This window comes from Danio rerio, chromosome 19, assembly GCF_049306965.1.
Source record: "Danio rerio strain Tuebingen ecotype United States chromosome 19, GRCz12tu, whole genome shotgun sequence".
Lineage (NCBI taxonomy): Eukaryota > Metazoa > Chordata > Actinopteri > Cypriniformes > Danionidae > Danio > Danio rerio.
Window position 1 is genome coordinate 6,516,748 of NC_133194.1, and position 13,200 is coordinate 6,529,947.

Here is a 13,200-nt window from a genome sequence, read left to right on the forward strand (position 1 = left end):
TTGCCATCGGTACGCAGAGAGGCTCTAGGGCTGCAGGTGGGAGAGGCTGCTGTACGAGGACTGGGCCACCTGTCAGTGCTCTGAGGCGGGGGAGGGGCCGGCGGCATTACCCGCAGCTCGTTGAGAAGAGTAGGGACGGTACAGTATGGACACATGACTGTCTATAAAAATCTCCAGTAACTCACAAAAAGTCTCTAGATTTGTTGCTAGTCGCTTTTTTGAAAATTTGTCGCTAGGGGGGGTCTAAAATGTCGCTAAATCTAGCAACAAAGTTGCTAAGTTGACAACACTGGATGCATTTCCTTAAGAAACGGAATAATATATGAGAAAACAATGGGTGTGGCTTGTTTTTTTTTTAATCTGAGCTGATTGGATGTAGTAACTTTGCTTTCATTCAGAAAGCTCATTCATAAAGCTCAGGAAAAGGGTTTGGAGAGAGATTTTACAACCTAACAGACTCCTCCTGCTCACCATTTCTGTTTGTTTTCAAAATTGTCATTTAGAGGTGCGTGGTTAAGTATGTTAGCCCAGCCCAATGCCTAGGACACACCTGAACACACCTGAGTGGAATGAACTCCCTAACTGCATCAGAACGGCAGAGTCACTCGCTGTTTTCAAGAAACGACTAAAATCTCAACTTTTTAGTCTCCACTTCACTTCCTAATCTGCAATTGATATACCACTAACTGTACTCAAAAAAATATATATAAATAAATACTAATACTTTCCTTCTTAGACTTTCCAGACCTGAAACTTGCCTATAGCACTTATTCATTGTTGCTCTTATAGTTGTGTAAATTGCTTCCTTGTCTTCATTTGTAAGTCGCTTTGGATAAAAGCGTCTGCTAAATGTAAATGTAATATGTAAATGTAATCTAACAGTTTAAATGAACACAAACAGGAAGAGCGTTTTCAGATTTCATTTAAAAGTTAGATCAAAGAGTTTGGAATGACCAAGAGGCGACACTCAATAGAACGTTCCATTGCAACAGCAGCGCTCAGCAACAGCCATGGATTCCTCCATTTTGAGTGAAAGCGATCGGCCGTCTATTTATTGGATCTTATTGCTGTCACGATGGCAAGCAGCTGCTTTGTTTTTATTTATTTATTTAAAAAGCGCATTAAAGCTGAGACACAACCTAAAAGACGACAATACAGCACCTACTATCACAATCATCAGCACTTTGAATACTTTATTTTACAGACTTATAATATGCTATTGTTCCATTGGAATTTTCAGTCCACAATGGCTGCCGCGCCATCTAGTGGTTGATTCCCAAATTGCACTAGAGTGTCGCCTCTTGGTGATTTTATGCTCCTTGGTTAGATGATCAAACAATTGTTCTTTTCTTAATGACATGCACAGATGAATTGTTTACCACATGTTTTGCTAATATTAAAGGTATAGTTTTGTTGTAGTTACCAATGTTGATTGTTCTCTCTGTAGGCTACAGTGGGTTTGATCCGTAACCTGGCGCTGTGTCCAGCCAATCAGGCTCCTCTACGGGAGTCCGGCGCAATCCCTCGACTAGTCAACCTGCTGCTCAAAGCCCATCAGGAGACGCAGAGACATGGATCAGGAGCCCAGCAGACCTATCAGGTGCAGTACACTGACCTAGAAGTGACAACAAATATAGCACGCATATTCCAAAAAAATATAGATAAATAATTTTTTTTTTTAAATCAGTAAATATATATATGGTGGCTCACCTCACAGCAAGAAGATTGCTGGTTTGAGTCCCAGCTGGTCCAGGCATTTCTGTGTGGAGTTTGCATGTTCTCCTTGTGTTCGCGTGGGTTTTCTCAGAGTGCTCCGGTTCTCCCACAGTCCAAAGACATGCGCTATAGGTGAATTAGGTACGCTAATTTGGCCGTAGTGTATGTGTGAGAATGAGTATGGGTATTTTTCTCTGATTTTACTCATAATTCTCTCTTCATATCGCCGTATGCCTATTACATATCCATAAAACACTGTGATATAACCGCGCTCGGATCGGATCGCTTTCTCACTGTAATCGAACCGCTCCAGGGTTCGTTTCAATCGAGCCGAGACCACCTCACTCAAGCGATCTCGGAGCGATTACTTTGGCGCGGAACAGAGCGCGAATGCCCTGTTTACATATGCCAATCGAACCGCGCTAACAGGGCAAACGAGATACGTTCCGAAACAAAAGTGTAGGTGTGAAAGCACCCTAATACAGTGATCAACAATCAACAAAGGCAAGTTGCAGTAGAAAGTCTGTGCAAAACACCCAAAAATGCCTGATATAATATTAATAATATTATATATATGTAATTATTATAAAAAATGTATCAACTTGTAATATTTAAAGAAAATCTTTATTTGATGACTAAAACATCTAAAGCAAGGAACATGCTTCAGGTTTTTTGAAATATAAGCTGCGTCCCAAATGGCACACTATACACTATGCACTCATGCACTATGCACTTACACACTCAACAGGCTAGTATATGTATGTAGTGTCGTCCTAAATGGCACACTAATGGTTTTTTTACTAAGAGGAAATTTAAACCGTTTCCCTGATGACGTTTGACGGTCGCCAAATCAGTGAAATAAACGACCGCATTATCAAATAATACCTGCCGCGAGTGTAACCGCATTTACCATCGGGAGGCGCTTTAATCACACTCGTAGGAGAATTTTGCTTTAACCATCCAAAATAAATAAAGTTATCCAACATGTGTGCCTGATAGCTCCGCCTCTTCCGCTACGTGAGCAAACCTGCGGTCGTTGAGTGCGTAGCTGCGTTCCAAATCGCATACTTATGCACTATTCTACGCCATTTTGTAGTATAAATAGTGCATGTAGTGTTTTCACACTGAAAACTCTAATAATAACAAATGCACTTTAATTACCCGGATGATGCACTCATTCAGCCGCTAAAATGAAGTGTGGAATGATGGACACTTCACGCACTCTATCGGACGCACATGTTGGATAACTTTATTTATTTTGGATGGTTAAAGCAAAATTCTCCTATGAGAGTGATTATAGCGCCTCCCGATGGTGAATGCGGCAATACTCACGGCAGGTATTATTTGATAATTCGGTCGTTTATTTCACTGATTTAGCAAACGTCATCAGGGAAACGGTTTGAATTTCCGCTTAGTAAAAAAACATTAGTGTGCCATTTGGGACGACACTACATACATATACTATCCTGTTGAGTGTGTAAGTGCATAAGTACATAGTGCATGAGTGCATAGTGTATAGTGTGCCATTTGGGACGCAGCTCGTGAATTGTCCATCATTACACACTTCACTTTAACGGCTGAATGAGTGCATCATCCGGGTAATTAAAGTGCACTTATTATTTTTAGAGTTTTCAGTGTGAACACACTATTTACACTGTTTATACAACAAAATGGCGTGGAATAGTGCATAAGTATGCGATTTGGGACGCAGCAATAGACATAAATATGTTTTTTTTTTATAATTTAATGAAATATGCTAATTTTATTAGGAAACAAACGAGGAAAAATACATATTTTCTACAAAGACTTTTTTGTATATTTTTAAAAACATGTTGAAATATATTTTTAGAACGCAAATACATTTTCCAGAAAATCCATTTGCTTATAATAGTTGGAGAATATATTTTATTTGATGTATAAAACATCTAAAGAAAGGAACGTCCAACTTTTTTAAATATAGGAATGCTTCTTTTTGTTGACAGGACGGTGTGCGAATGGAGGAGATCGTGGAGGGCTGTACAGGAGCTCTGCACATTCTGGCCAGAGATCCAATGAACCGAGGGGAAATCGCCAGCATGCAGACCATTCCTCTGTTTGTGCAAGTACTGAACACACTTCTGCCTCTGTATATGTGTGTGCATGTGTGTGTGAATAATTGTATTGTCACTCATCTTAGTTGCTTCTAAAAACACTGTACATTATTACAGTATGTGTCACTTTAGTATGTTTTTTATTCATATAGAAACTATTAAAAGTGCAGAGCAGCAGTAAAGCAAATGTGGATGTTGTTTTATTATGAGTATAAGTGCTCTGATTCATCTGTCCTGCTAGCTGCTGTACTCATACGTGGAGAACATCAAGCGCGTGTCGGCCGGTGTTTTGTGTGAACTGGCTCTGGATAAGCAGTCGGCTGAGATGATCGATGCTGAAGGAGCGTCTGCGCCTCTGATGGAGCTCCTGCACTCCCCGAATGAGGGCATTGGTGAGTGTTTTGTATACATGAACACTCTTTAGTCCGGCGTTTCACACTCACATGTAAAAAATATTGTTCACATTTTCAATACATGTGACTAAAATGACTAACAGCAGGATCCTAACATTCAATCATATTATTTTGAAACATTTTCTCCATTGTTTGGCTCATTTCTTGAAAAAGGAACTACGTTCTCAAACCTTTAAGATGGTTTGGCAAAACAGTCTTACAATTTACCACAACACTATAGATCAGGATAGTAATATTTGCAATAGTGAATAGTAATAAAGATAGTAATATTTGCAATATATAATTAACTTATTAGCATTTTAAAAGGGGTTAATTGAAGGGGGTGTCTCCCCAGCAGCCTCTATTGACCACTGGTAAGAAGTCAACCAATTCCAATTGACTGGGCTTTGATCTGACCAATCAGAGTAGAGTATCCTCACAGAAAGGCGGGGTTTAGAGACACTATATCCTTGAACAAACTGTTTCAGACACTGTGAGGGAAGAGCTGATGCTGAGTTGTGTATTTTGAGGAAGTTTAAATGTGTTTTGACCTTGTATGGATGTAAACCTCTTATTGGAGACCCTGAAACAACAGAATGGGCCAAACCAATACAGATGTTTCTATTTTTTTGTGTGTGTACAAGAAATTCTAGGCTGTATAAACACAACATAAGCATATTTGAAACTGCAAACCTTCCCCTTGATTTGTAGACTCCCTGTGGATGTAAGCGGATACAGAGTACTGGCAATTCTGACTTGTTCACTGTATACAGTATTATATCAGCACTTTTCATAATCTGCCAACACTTTCCTCTATCTGCTTTGATTTGAACACATCATTTTTGGTGTGATGACCAAGCTAAATTTTTAAGCAAGCCCAGGATCAAATGATCTTTTATAAATCATTCTGTTCAATCTTTAATATTTTGTGGGAACTGTGATTTTTATATATGTATATATCCTGGATCCTTTGATGAATACAACCTTCAAAAGAACAGGGTTTATTTCGGATGTTTTATTTTTGGAGCAGTTTAAATGTCTTTACTGACCCTTTTGATTCCAAACTCAATTGTACTTCTATATGGAGGACCAGGAGTGCGGGTTTGAAATAAAATGAAGAATCAAATTGTCAATTTAATAATTGTATAAAAATAAAAGCATAAAAATGTATACAAATAAATCACAATGTAAATGAATAAATAATGGACGTATTTTATTGTGTTTATTTTAAATGTCATTTAATAAAGCAATAAAACAATGCATTTAACAACAACTTTTGAATGTATAAATAAATAGACAATTTTAAAATGCTGATTAATCAAACAATAAAAAGTATTTTTATAGATCATTTTAAATGCATTTGACATGCTTTTCTCTCTTTATTTGCCACTTGCTTTTCTTTTTTTATTTCTTTTCTTTATTTGCTTTGCTTTTCTGATGATGAAATATTAAATAACAACTAAACAAATAACAAAGGATAGCACCAAAATAACATAATTTTTAGGTCTGGTTTATTCATAATTACAAAATAAGAGCCCTTCAAATCTTATTGATAGAAAGCACTGCTGTGTCTCTGTGTTCAAAAATGTATAGATGGATAGATGGATGGATGGATGGATGGATGAATGATAAAAAGATAAAGGATAGATAAACGGATAGATGGATGGATAGATGTTCTGTTAATTCTCTTCATATCTTTGATTGGGTGGGTGGGTGGGTGGATGGATGGATGGATGGATGGATGGATGAATTGACAGATGGATGGATGGATGAATGAATGAATGGATGGATGATAAAAAGATAAAGAATAGATAGACGGATATATGGATAAATAGATGTTCTGTAAAATCTCTTCATATCTTTGATTAGGTGGGTGGGTGGATGGATGGATGGATGATAAAAACAGATAGATAGATAGATAGATAAATAGATAGATAGATAGATAGATAGATAGATAGATAGATAGATAGATAGATAGATAGATAGATAGATAGATAGATAGATAGATAGATAGATGGATGGATGGATGGATGGATGGATGATAAAAACAGATAGATAGATAGATAGATAGATAGATAGATAGATAGATAGATAGATAGATGGATGGATGGATGGATGGATGGATGGATGGATGGATGGATGGATGGATGGATGGATGGATGGATGGATGGATGGATGGATGGATGGATGGATGGATGGATGGATGATAGATAGATAGATAGATAGATAGATAGATAGATAGATAGATAGATAGATAGATAGATAGATAGATAGATAGATAGATAGATAGATAGATAGATAGATAGATAGATAGATAGATAGATAGATAGATAGATAGATAGATAGATTGGATGGATGGATGGATGGATGGATGGATGGATAAATGGATAGACGAATGGACAGATGGATGGATAAATGGATGATAAAGGATAGATAGATAGATAGATAGATAGATAGATAGATAGATAGATAGATAGATAGATAGATAGATAGATGGATGGATGGATGGATGGATGGATGGATGGATGGATGGATGGATGGATTATGCTCATGTTTGTTCTTATTTCTTCCTCTCCTCTTCAGCTACCTACGCCGCAGCCGTTCTCTTCCGCATCTCAGAGGACAAGAGTTCTGACTACAGGAAGCGAGTGTCAGTGGAGCTCACTCACTCCCTCTTCAAACACGACCCTGCAGCCTGGGACATGGTCAGTACAATCACTCAATCACACAGCACAAGCATTACTCACACCATTTACAATTAGTTGTGCCCTGGCAATCTTTTAGCAATCGTAATGAGATAATTATATTGATTTGGCATATCTAATAACAGACCTTGAAATTGTTGAAATGTAATACAATGCAGCTCTGATATAAAGTGCAGTGTGCTTTCATTTAGGGTTTCAGTTTTCAGTTCATCTTGTACTGTAATCAGTTATACGGTCATCACGTGAACCTACAGGTTTAAATGACTAAGCTCTAACGGCCTATACAATAACATATATATATATATATATATATATATATATATACAGTGAGTACACCGCATTTTGAAAATGAATATTTTTATCCATTTCTCAGTGAATTTAGCAATGTATTTTGGTGCATTTAAACAAAACCGATTTATAAAACAGATATATTTATTAAAATAATATTTTAATTACCAAATATATTTAGAAATTGACAGATAATACAATAAAATTCAAGCAAAATATTGCAAAAAAAATGACAACCTACAAAATTCAACAATTTTCAATCTACAAAAACTAAATTTTTCCATTGTTTTGCTTCTTTTGATTTTTCCTCTTTTTTAAATTTGTATTTAATATTTTTTTATAACATAAATTTGGCTTTACTAGTTTTTGGACCATTATCGTAAGTTATTTTGTTAGATGAGCAACAGATTTGGCTTCAGTACTGACTAATCTAATGTATATGCACAAATATAATACTGTATAGTTTCCTATTAAAAATATGAATTTAAAAGAGATTTGTGAGGGGTGTACTTACATATGCTGAGCACTGTATATGTTAATGTTATATATGTTATATATATATATATATATATGTATAAGCAATTTCACTCAAGTAGCAGTGTGATGTAGCTGTATATTGGCACTGGTGGGAGATGTGCGTTGGCTCGAGGCCACATGCAGAGTGCCTAAGTTTCCCAGAAGTGACGATATACAGCCATATTGCACTGCTACTCGTGTGATATTGCGTTTTTACTACAGTTTGACAGCATAACCATGTATATTATACAGAAAATAAAACATGGAAAGTATCAAAAACCCTTTTGTATGAGGAACTACTTTCCTGCGCCATTCCTTCACATCTGCAGCTGACATCAGAACAGCAGAAGACGTTGCTCATTTACTAACGTCACTTTAGAGCTAGTATTTGAATGATTCTCTTGTATAATATCTAAAGTAAAGAAAAAGCAGGTGATTTTGCTCACATTTTAAGAGTATATAGCTGAACAGCATGAAATGTCATCAGTCTACAGAGATTTCCCAGCATTTCTCTGTTGCAATTGGCAAATCACAATAACTAACCCAGAACAAGCCAAAGCAAAGCAAACACTAGCAGATTACTGTTGTGTTTAAAATAGGCACTATCCTTATAAATAAAGTGCATGGTTGCAATCTAAACAACTACATTTCTGACAACAACAACAACAAAAAAAAGCCTAAAAAGTACATTATGTTGTCCAACAGCTGCAATATTTGTCAAACTGTAGCCCTCTGGTTGCCACTTGTGTGGGCAGAGTTTGCAGAATATTGCACAGCTATCAGCCCATGGATTGTTATTTTTATTTAGATTTTATATATGTAACTTATTTAAAGTACTGTATTATTACCAAAATAACCTATTACTAATATATTTAAAAGTACCTTTTATTCCTGTGATGAAAAGCTTTTTTTTCCACACTGTAAAAAATGATGTCATGACAACAATTGTTTTATATGTCACGTTAAGATATTTTAATAAGTTCATCAAGTGTCAACTACATTTTTTTTAGTTATGTATGATTTAAATAATTTACATGTATTATTTATATTTATTTTTTTGAGTCAGTTTGACTAATGTAAGCTGAGATTTCCTTTGATTCACTTAACAAATTAAGGCAGCAACATTTTTCCAGTGCCAAATGATCCATTAGAAATCATAACAAAATACTGATTTGCAGCTCAACTAAAGTATTTTGACATTTCCTCATACTTCAGTGAGATCAATCATTCTTTTCTCGACAGCAAAAGTAAATACATGTGTATAATATTCTTCATCCAGGCACACGCCGCCATGCCTCTCGACCCCGGATACATACCAGATGGTGAGTTGCGAGCCGATCAACAGCCCAGCACATTCACTCTCATTCTATCCTTCTGCTTTAGTGCGCAACACCGCAGCAAATTGCCTATTTATCCAGCGCATCCCACCGCATTACTGCCAAGAGCATTAAAATGAAATGCCACATGACAAATGAGTTATGGCTGGTGGATGCGCGCGCGAGAGAAGGGTCAAAGACGAAAAGATAAAGAGAGACAGTCATTGAATTCACATTTATCAAGCTCCAGAGCGGTTCGATTGCGTTGTTGTCAGTCTGTTACGCCGAGTGACAGAAAAGCGTGTTCCTTCTGTAGGGGAACATTAGCTGGGTTTGCTGCCTGATCTTCAGTCATTTGACCAGTTTCAGTTGTCATCCGCTCAGATAGCTCCAGTGATAGACTGAAACTCTGCTACAGGATGTTAAAAAAAATCGACTGAAATAGCGTAGTCTGTGTGTTGGACTTTTGGGTTTTCTACACAGAGATACTGTCGAGCTATAAAAATATCTGAAGCTAGAAATGCCCTCACAATCAAAGCCTAAAAAATACATCAACACAGGTGAAAACACACTCCTGCATACATTTCTGGAGAGCGTGAATTATGTAGCCAGAACTAATTATGGCTGCATTTCATCTTTAAAACGAACGCAACAGGGTGGTATGACTCTGCCGATGGCTTCTGTTGCTTTTTAAACTAACAGCTGACCGCTGTTACCAGTTTGCTCAGTAGCTCGCCATGTACGTCGGCGGACTTAAGACTCAGAGCAGACTAGACGGCGCCGGCAGGGTTTGAGCAGTGCTTATTTTGTAAATTTCAAGGTCCCGGAACAGATGAAATATGGGAGACTCCCAGGAAAAACGCAGTGTTGGGAGGTATAGTGGGGTTATCAGAGAGTTGGTCGATCAGTAGACAGCGGCCTCTGGTAGATTTATGCGAGAAAAGCAGGGACGAATGGCACTTTCAAGAGAGATTTGAGATCTGAGAAAGTGTACACAGCGCCCTCTGGTGGATTTGCGAAAAACAAAAACTGCAAAATGTACCTCCTGGGACAAATTTCACGCTCTCTAGAAATGTATATAGGGGTACGTGTCAATAATGAGCCTGGGTTAAAATATAATGTTGAAGCCTAAATATTATTGGAAATACAGTTTTTTTAATATTCATTTAATTATGAATCTGTTAATATTAATTAAATATGATTACTTTTTCAAATATTTCCGAAATTATGTTTAATGGAGCATGGACATTTTTCGTTGTTTTGCTATTATATTTTTTTCTTCTGAAATAAAAGCAGTTTATTTATTTTTTTCTATTTTTAAGATCAATACTATTAGCCTACTTTAGAAATGTTCAGCGCTTCAGTTGGCTACAGAACAGAACAAATATCTAGTAAAATATCTTGCACTGTCATGTTCATGGCAAAGACTAAAAATGTAGTTATTAGGAACAATTAAAACTATTATCTTTTAAAATATGTTGGGAAACATAATCTTTCCATTAATCTGCACTTGGTAAATATTTGAAAACAATTTCTATTTCAGAATTTATTCTTCAGCTGTATATTTGTGAGGTAAAATTGAGTCCAACATTCTTGAAAGTATTTTATTTCTTTGTTTAACAATAAAACAACTCAAAGCCATTTAAGGGAGAGTAAATGATCATGGAATGATAAGTCAGTTTATAAATTATTGCATTGTATCATTTATTCACATTGAATTAAATAACAAAACCGCAAGCAATAGTACAATGTTGCAATAGGTATAGTGAGGGAAATAAGTTTTGAACATGTCACCATTTTTTTTTTTCAGAAATCATGTTACCATAGGAAATTTTCACCGGATGTTGGTAGCAACCACAGAAATCCATATATGCAAAGAAAACAAATCCATTTGGTTTACAAATGAAGTTATGTGTAATAAAATAAAATGACGCAGGGAACAAGTATTGAATACATGAAGAAAGGATGGTGTAGAAAGGCACGGAATGCCCAGACAGCAGCTGAAATCTCTCAGTAGTTCTTCAGCAACCCTCTGCCCTTCCTCGTTGTAAATAAATATCAGCTGCTTCAGTCCAACATCATTATCCGGATGATGAAGATGAAACCAGGGTGGAGAGTTCAGCAAGACAATGATCCAAAACACAGCCAAGGAAACTCTCAAATGCTTTCAGAGAAAGAAAATCAAGTTGCAGAATGACCAAACCGATCACCTGACTTGAATGGCAGCTTAAAGACACCTCTCATATGGAGTCATGTACTGCTCAGGTGTGAGTTGGTCACAGACTTCAACAGAGTGTCAAAATCCTGATGGTTTTGTGGGTCTCGTCAATGAAATCTGATCTTTATTTTGTATTTTCTATTAGATTTAAGTCTGGTTGACTGTGTCCACAGAATATTCTTGTGAAAACAATACAGCTGTATTAACATGTCATGTACAAAACAAACCCCGTTTCGACAGACAAGACACTTGAGGTTTGAGGATGTCAGTCTGAGGGTGTTTTTGTGTCTGACTCTTCAGGCGTTTCTGCTGTGGCCTCGGGGCTTTGTGGAGGTCTGTTTCTAGGTGTTTGTATTTAACAAGTGTGTCATTTGGATTCAGTCAATTTGTTCGTCTGAAATCCCCCTCGGTCACTTACATTTCATTAAGCAGCTCTCTATCAATGTCGAGGGTCCTCCATTATGTGAATCGCTAGAAGTATGTATCGCTGGAAGTGCTTTGCATTTTTCATTCTCACTTTTTTTAATCCCTGCTCAAAGTTTCATCCAACAGTAAATTGACTCATTAAAGCAATGACATGTACACTGAATTTATCATGGTAAAAATCGATTTAAGCGCTCTACTTATGTACACAAACCATGAGCATCACATTGCATCAATTAAACATAATAGGACATACAGCGGGGAAAGAAAAATTGAACATGTTTTTTCCGGGGAATAATATTTCCAAAGAAGCTGTTGACGTGGAATTAAACCAGATTTTGGTAAAAACCCAAACAATACAAACATATAAATATAAAAAATAAAAAACTTAAATAAATTGTTGTTTAATAAAGATGGAATGACGCTAGAAGAAAGAGTACTAAACTACTGAAATGTATTTAATACTTTATATAAAAGGCTTTTTTGTTATGTCAGCTTAAAGACGCCTCTCATATGGAGAATGAAGTCACATGCATTGCTCAGGTGTGAGTTTTTCACAGACTTGAACATCTTAATATTTCTGTAGGTCTTGTTTATCAAATTTGATCTTTAATTTGTATTTTCTGTTGGAGTCATGTCAGGTGTTCGGCTGGGCCATTCTACCGCTTGATTTCCTTTCTCTGAAAGCATTTGAGAGTTTCCATGGCTGTGTTTTTGATCATTGTCTTGCTGAAATGTCCACCCTAGTTTCATCTTAAACCTCCTGTTAATGTCGATGTTGGACTGAAGCAGCTGATTAATTTACAGTGAGGAAGGGCAGAGGATTGCTGAAAAACTACTGAGAGATTTCAGCTTCTGTCTGGGCTTTTCACTGCCTTTCTACACCTTCCTTTCTTCATGTGTTCAATACTTGTTCCCTGCGTCATCTCATTTTATTACACATAACTTTGTTTGTAAACTAATTACATTTGTTTGCTTTGCATATATGGATTTCTTTGGTTGTAACCAACATCTGGTTTAAATTTCAAAGTCGATAGCACCTTTAGAAAAAAATGGTGTCATTTTGATCCAAACGACTTATTTCCTCTAATATTAATATATATAAAAATAAAAATAAAAAGATATAATAATGACAATATTGGAACAAAATTATGTTTAACAGATTCAGGAAATTTTCACAGTATGTCTTTATTATAGAAATATGTTTCTATTTTGTAAATTAAGAAAAGTATATTTTACATTTTATATTAATTTACATTTTTAATTTATATTTTAAATGTAGTTTCACATTTAGATCATTCTAAAAATAATAAAATATATTAAAATAACACACACGCAATTATCAATTTAAATTGCTTTGTGTAATATATTATATATGACTTCAAAATATTTGAAATATGATCAATTCAATTAATCTTTATTTCTATTGCGCTTTTATAATGTAGATTGTGTCAAATCCGCTTCACATAGGAGATTATTGTGCTTTGAAACAGTGTCAGTTCAGTTTTCAGAGTTCAGTTCAGTTTAAATATATAT

General features: G+C 36.0%; 1 protein-coding gene across 4 annotated transcripts in view; it reads left to right on the forward strand.

Moving 5' to 3' along the window:
• Nucleotides 1-13,200, forward strand: part of jupb (junction plakoglobin b) — a 176,738-nt gene that overhangs the window by 156,389 nt on the left and 7,149 nt on the right. For all 4 annotated transcript variants that reach the window (XM_073931440.1, XM_073931441.1, XM_002665476.8 and 1 more), the window contains 5 exons: nucleotides 1,448-1,600; nucleotides 3,699-3,818; nucleotides 4,048-4,198; nucleotides 6,782-6,903; nucleotides 8,987-9,029. In XM_073931440.1, the coding sequence (XP_073787541.1) occupies nucleotides 1,448-1,600; nucleotides 3,699-3,818; nucleotides 4,048-4,198; nucleotides 6,782-6,903; nucleotides 8,987-9,029 (589 nt within the window). The remainder of the gene's footprint in view (nucleotides 1-1,447; nucleotides 1,601-3,698; nucleotides 3,819-4,047; nucleotides 4,199-6,781; nucleotides 6,904-8,986; nucleotides 9,030-13,200) is intronic.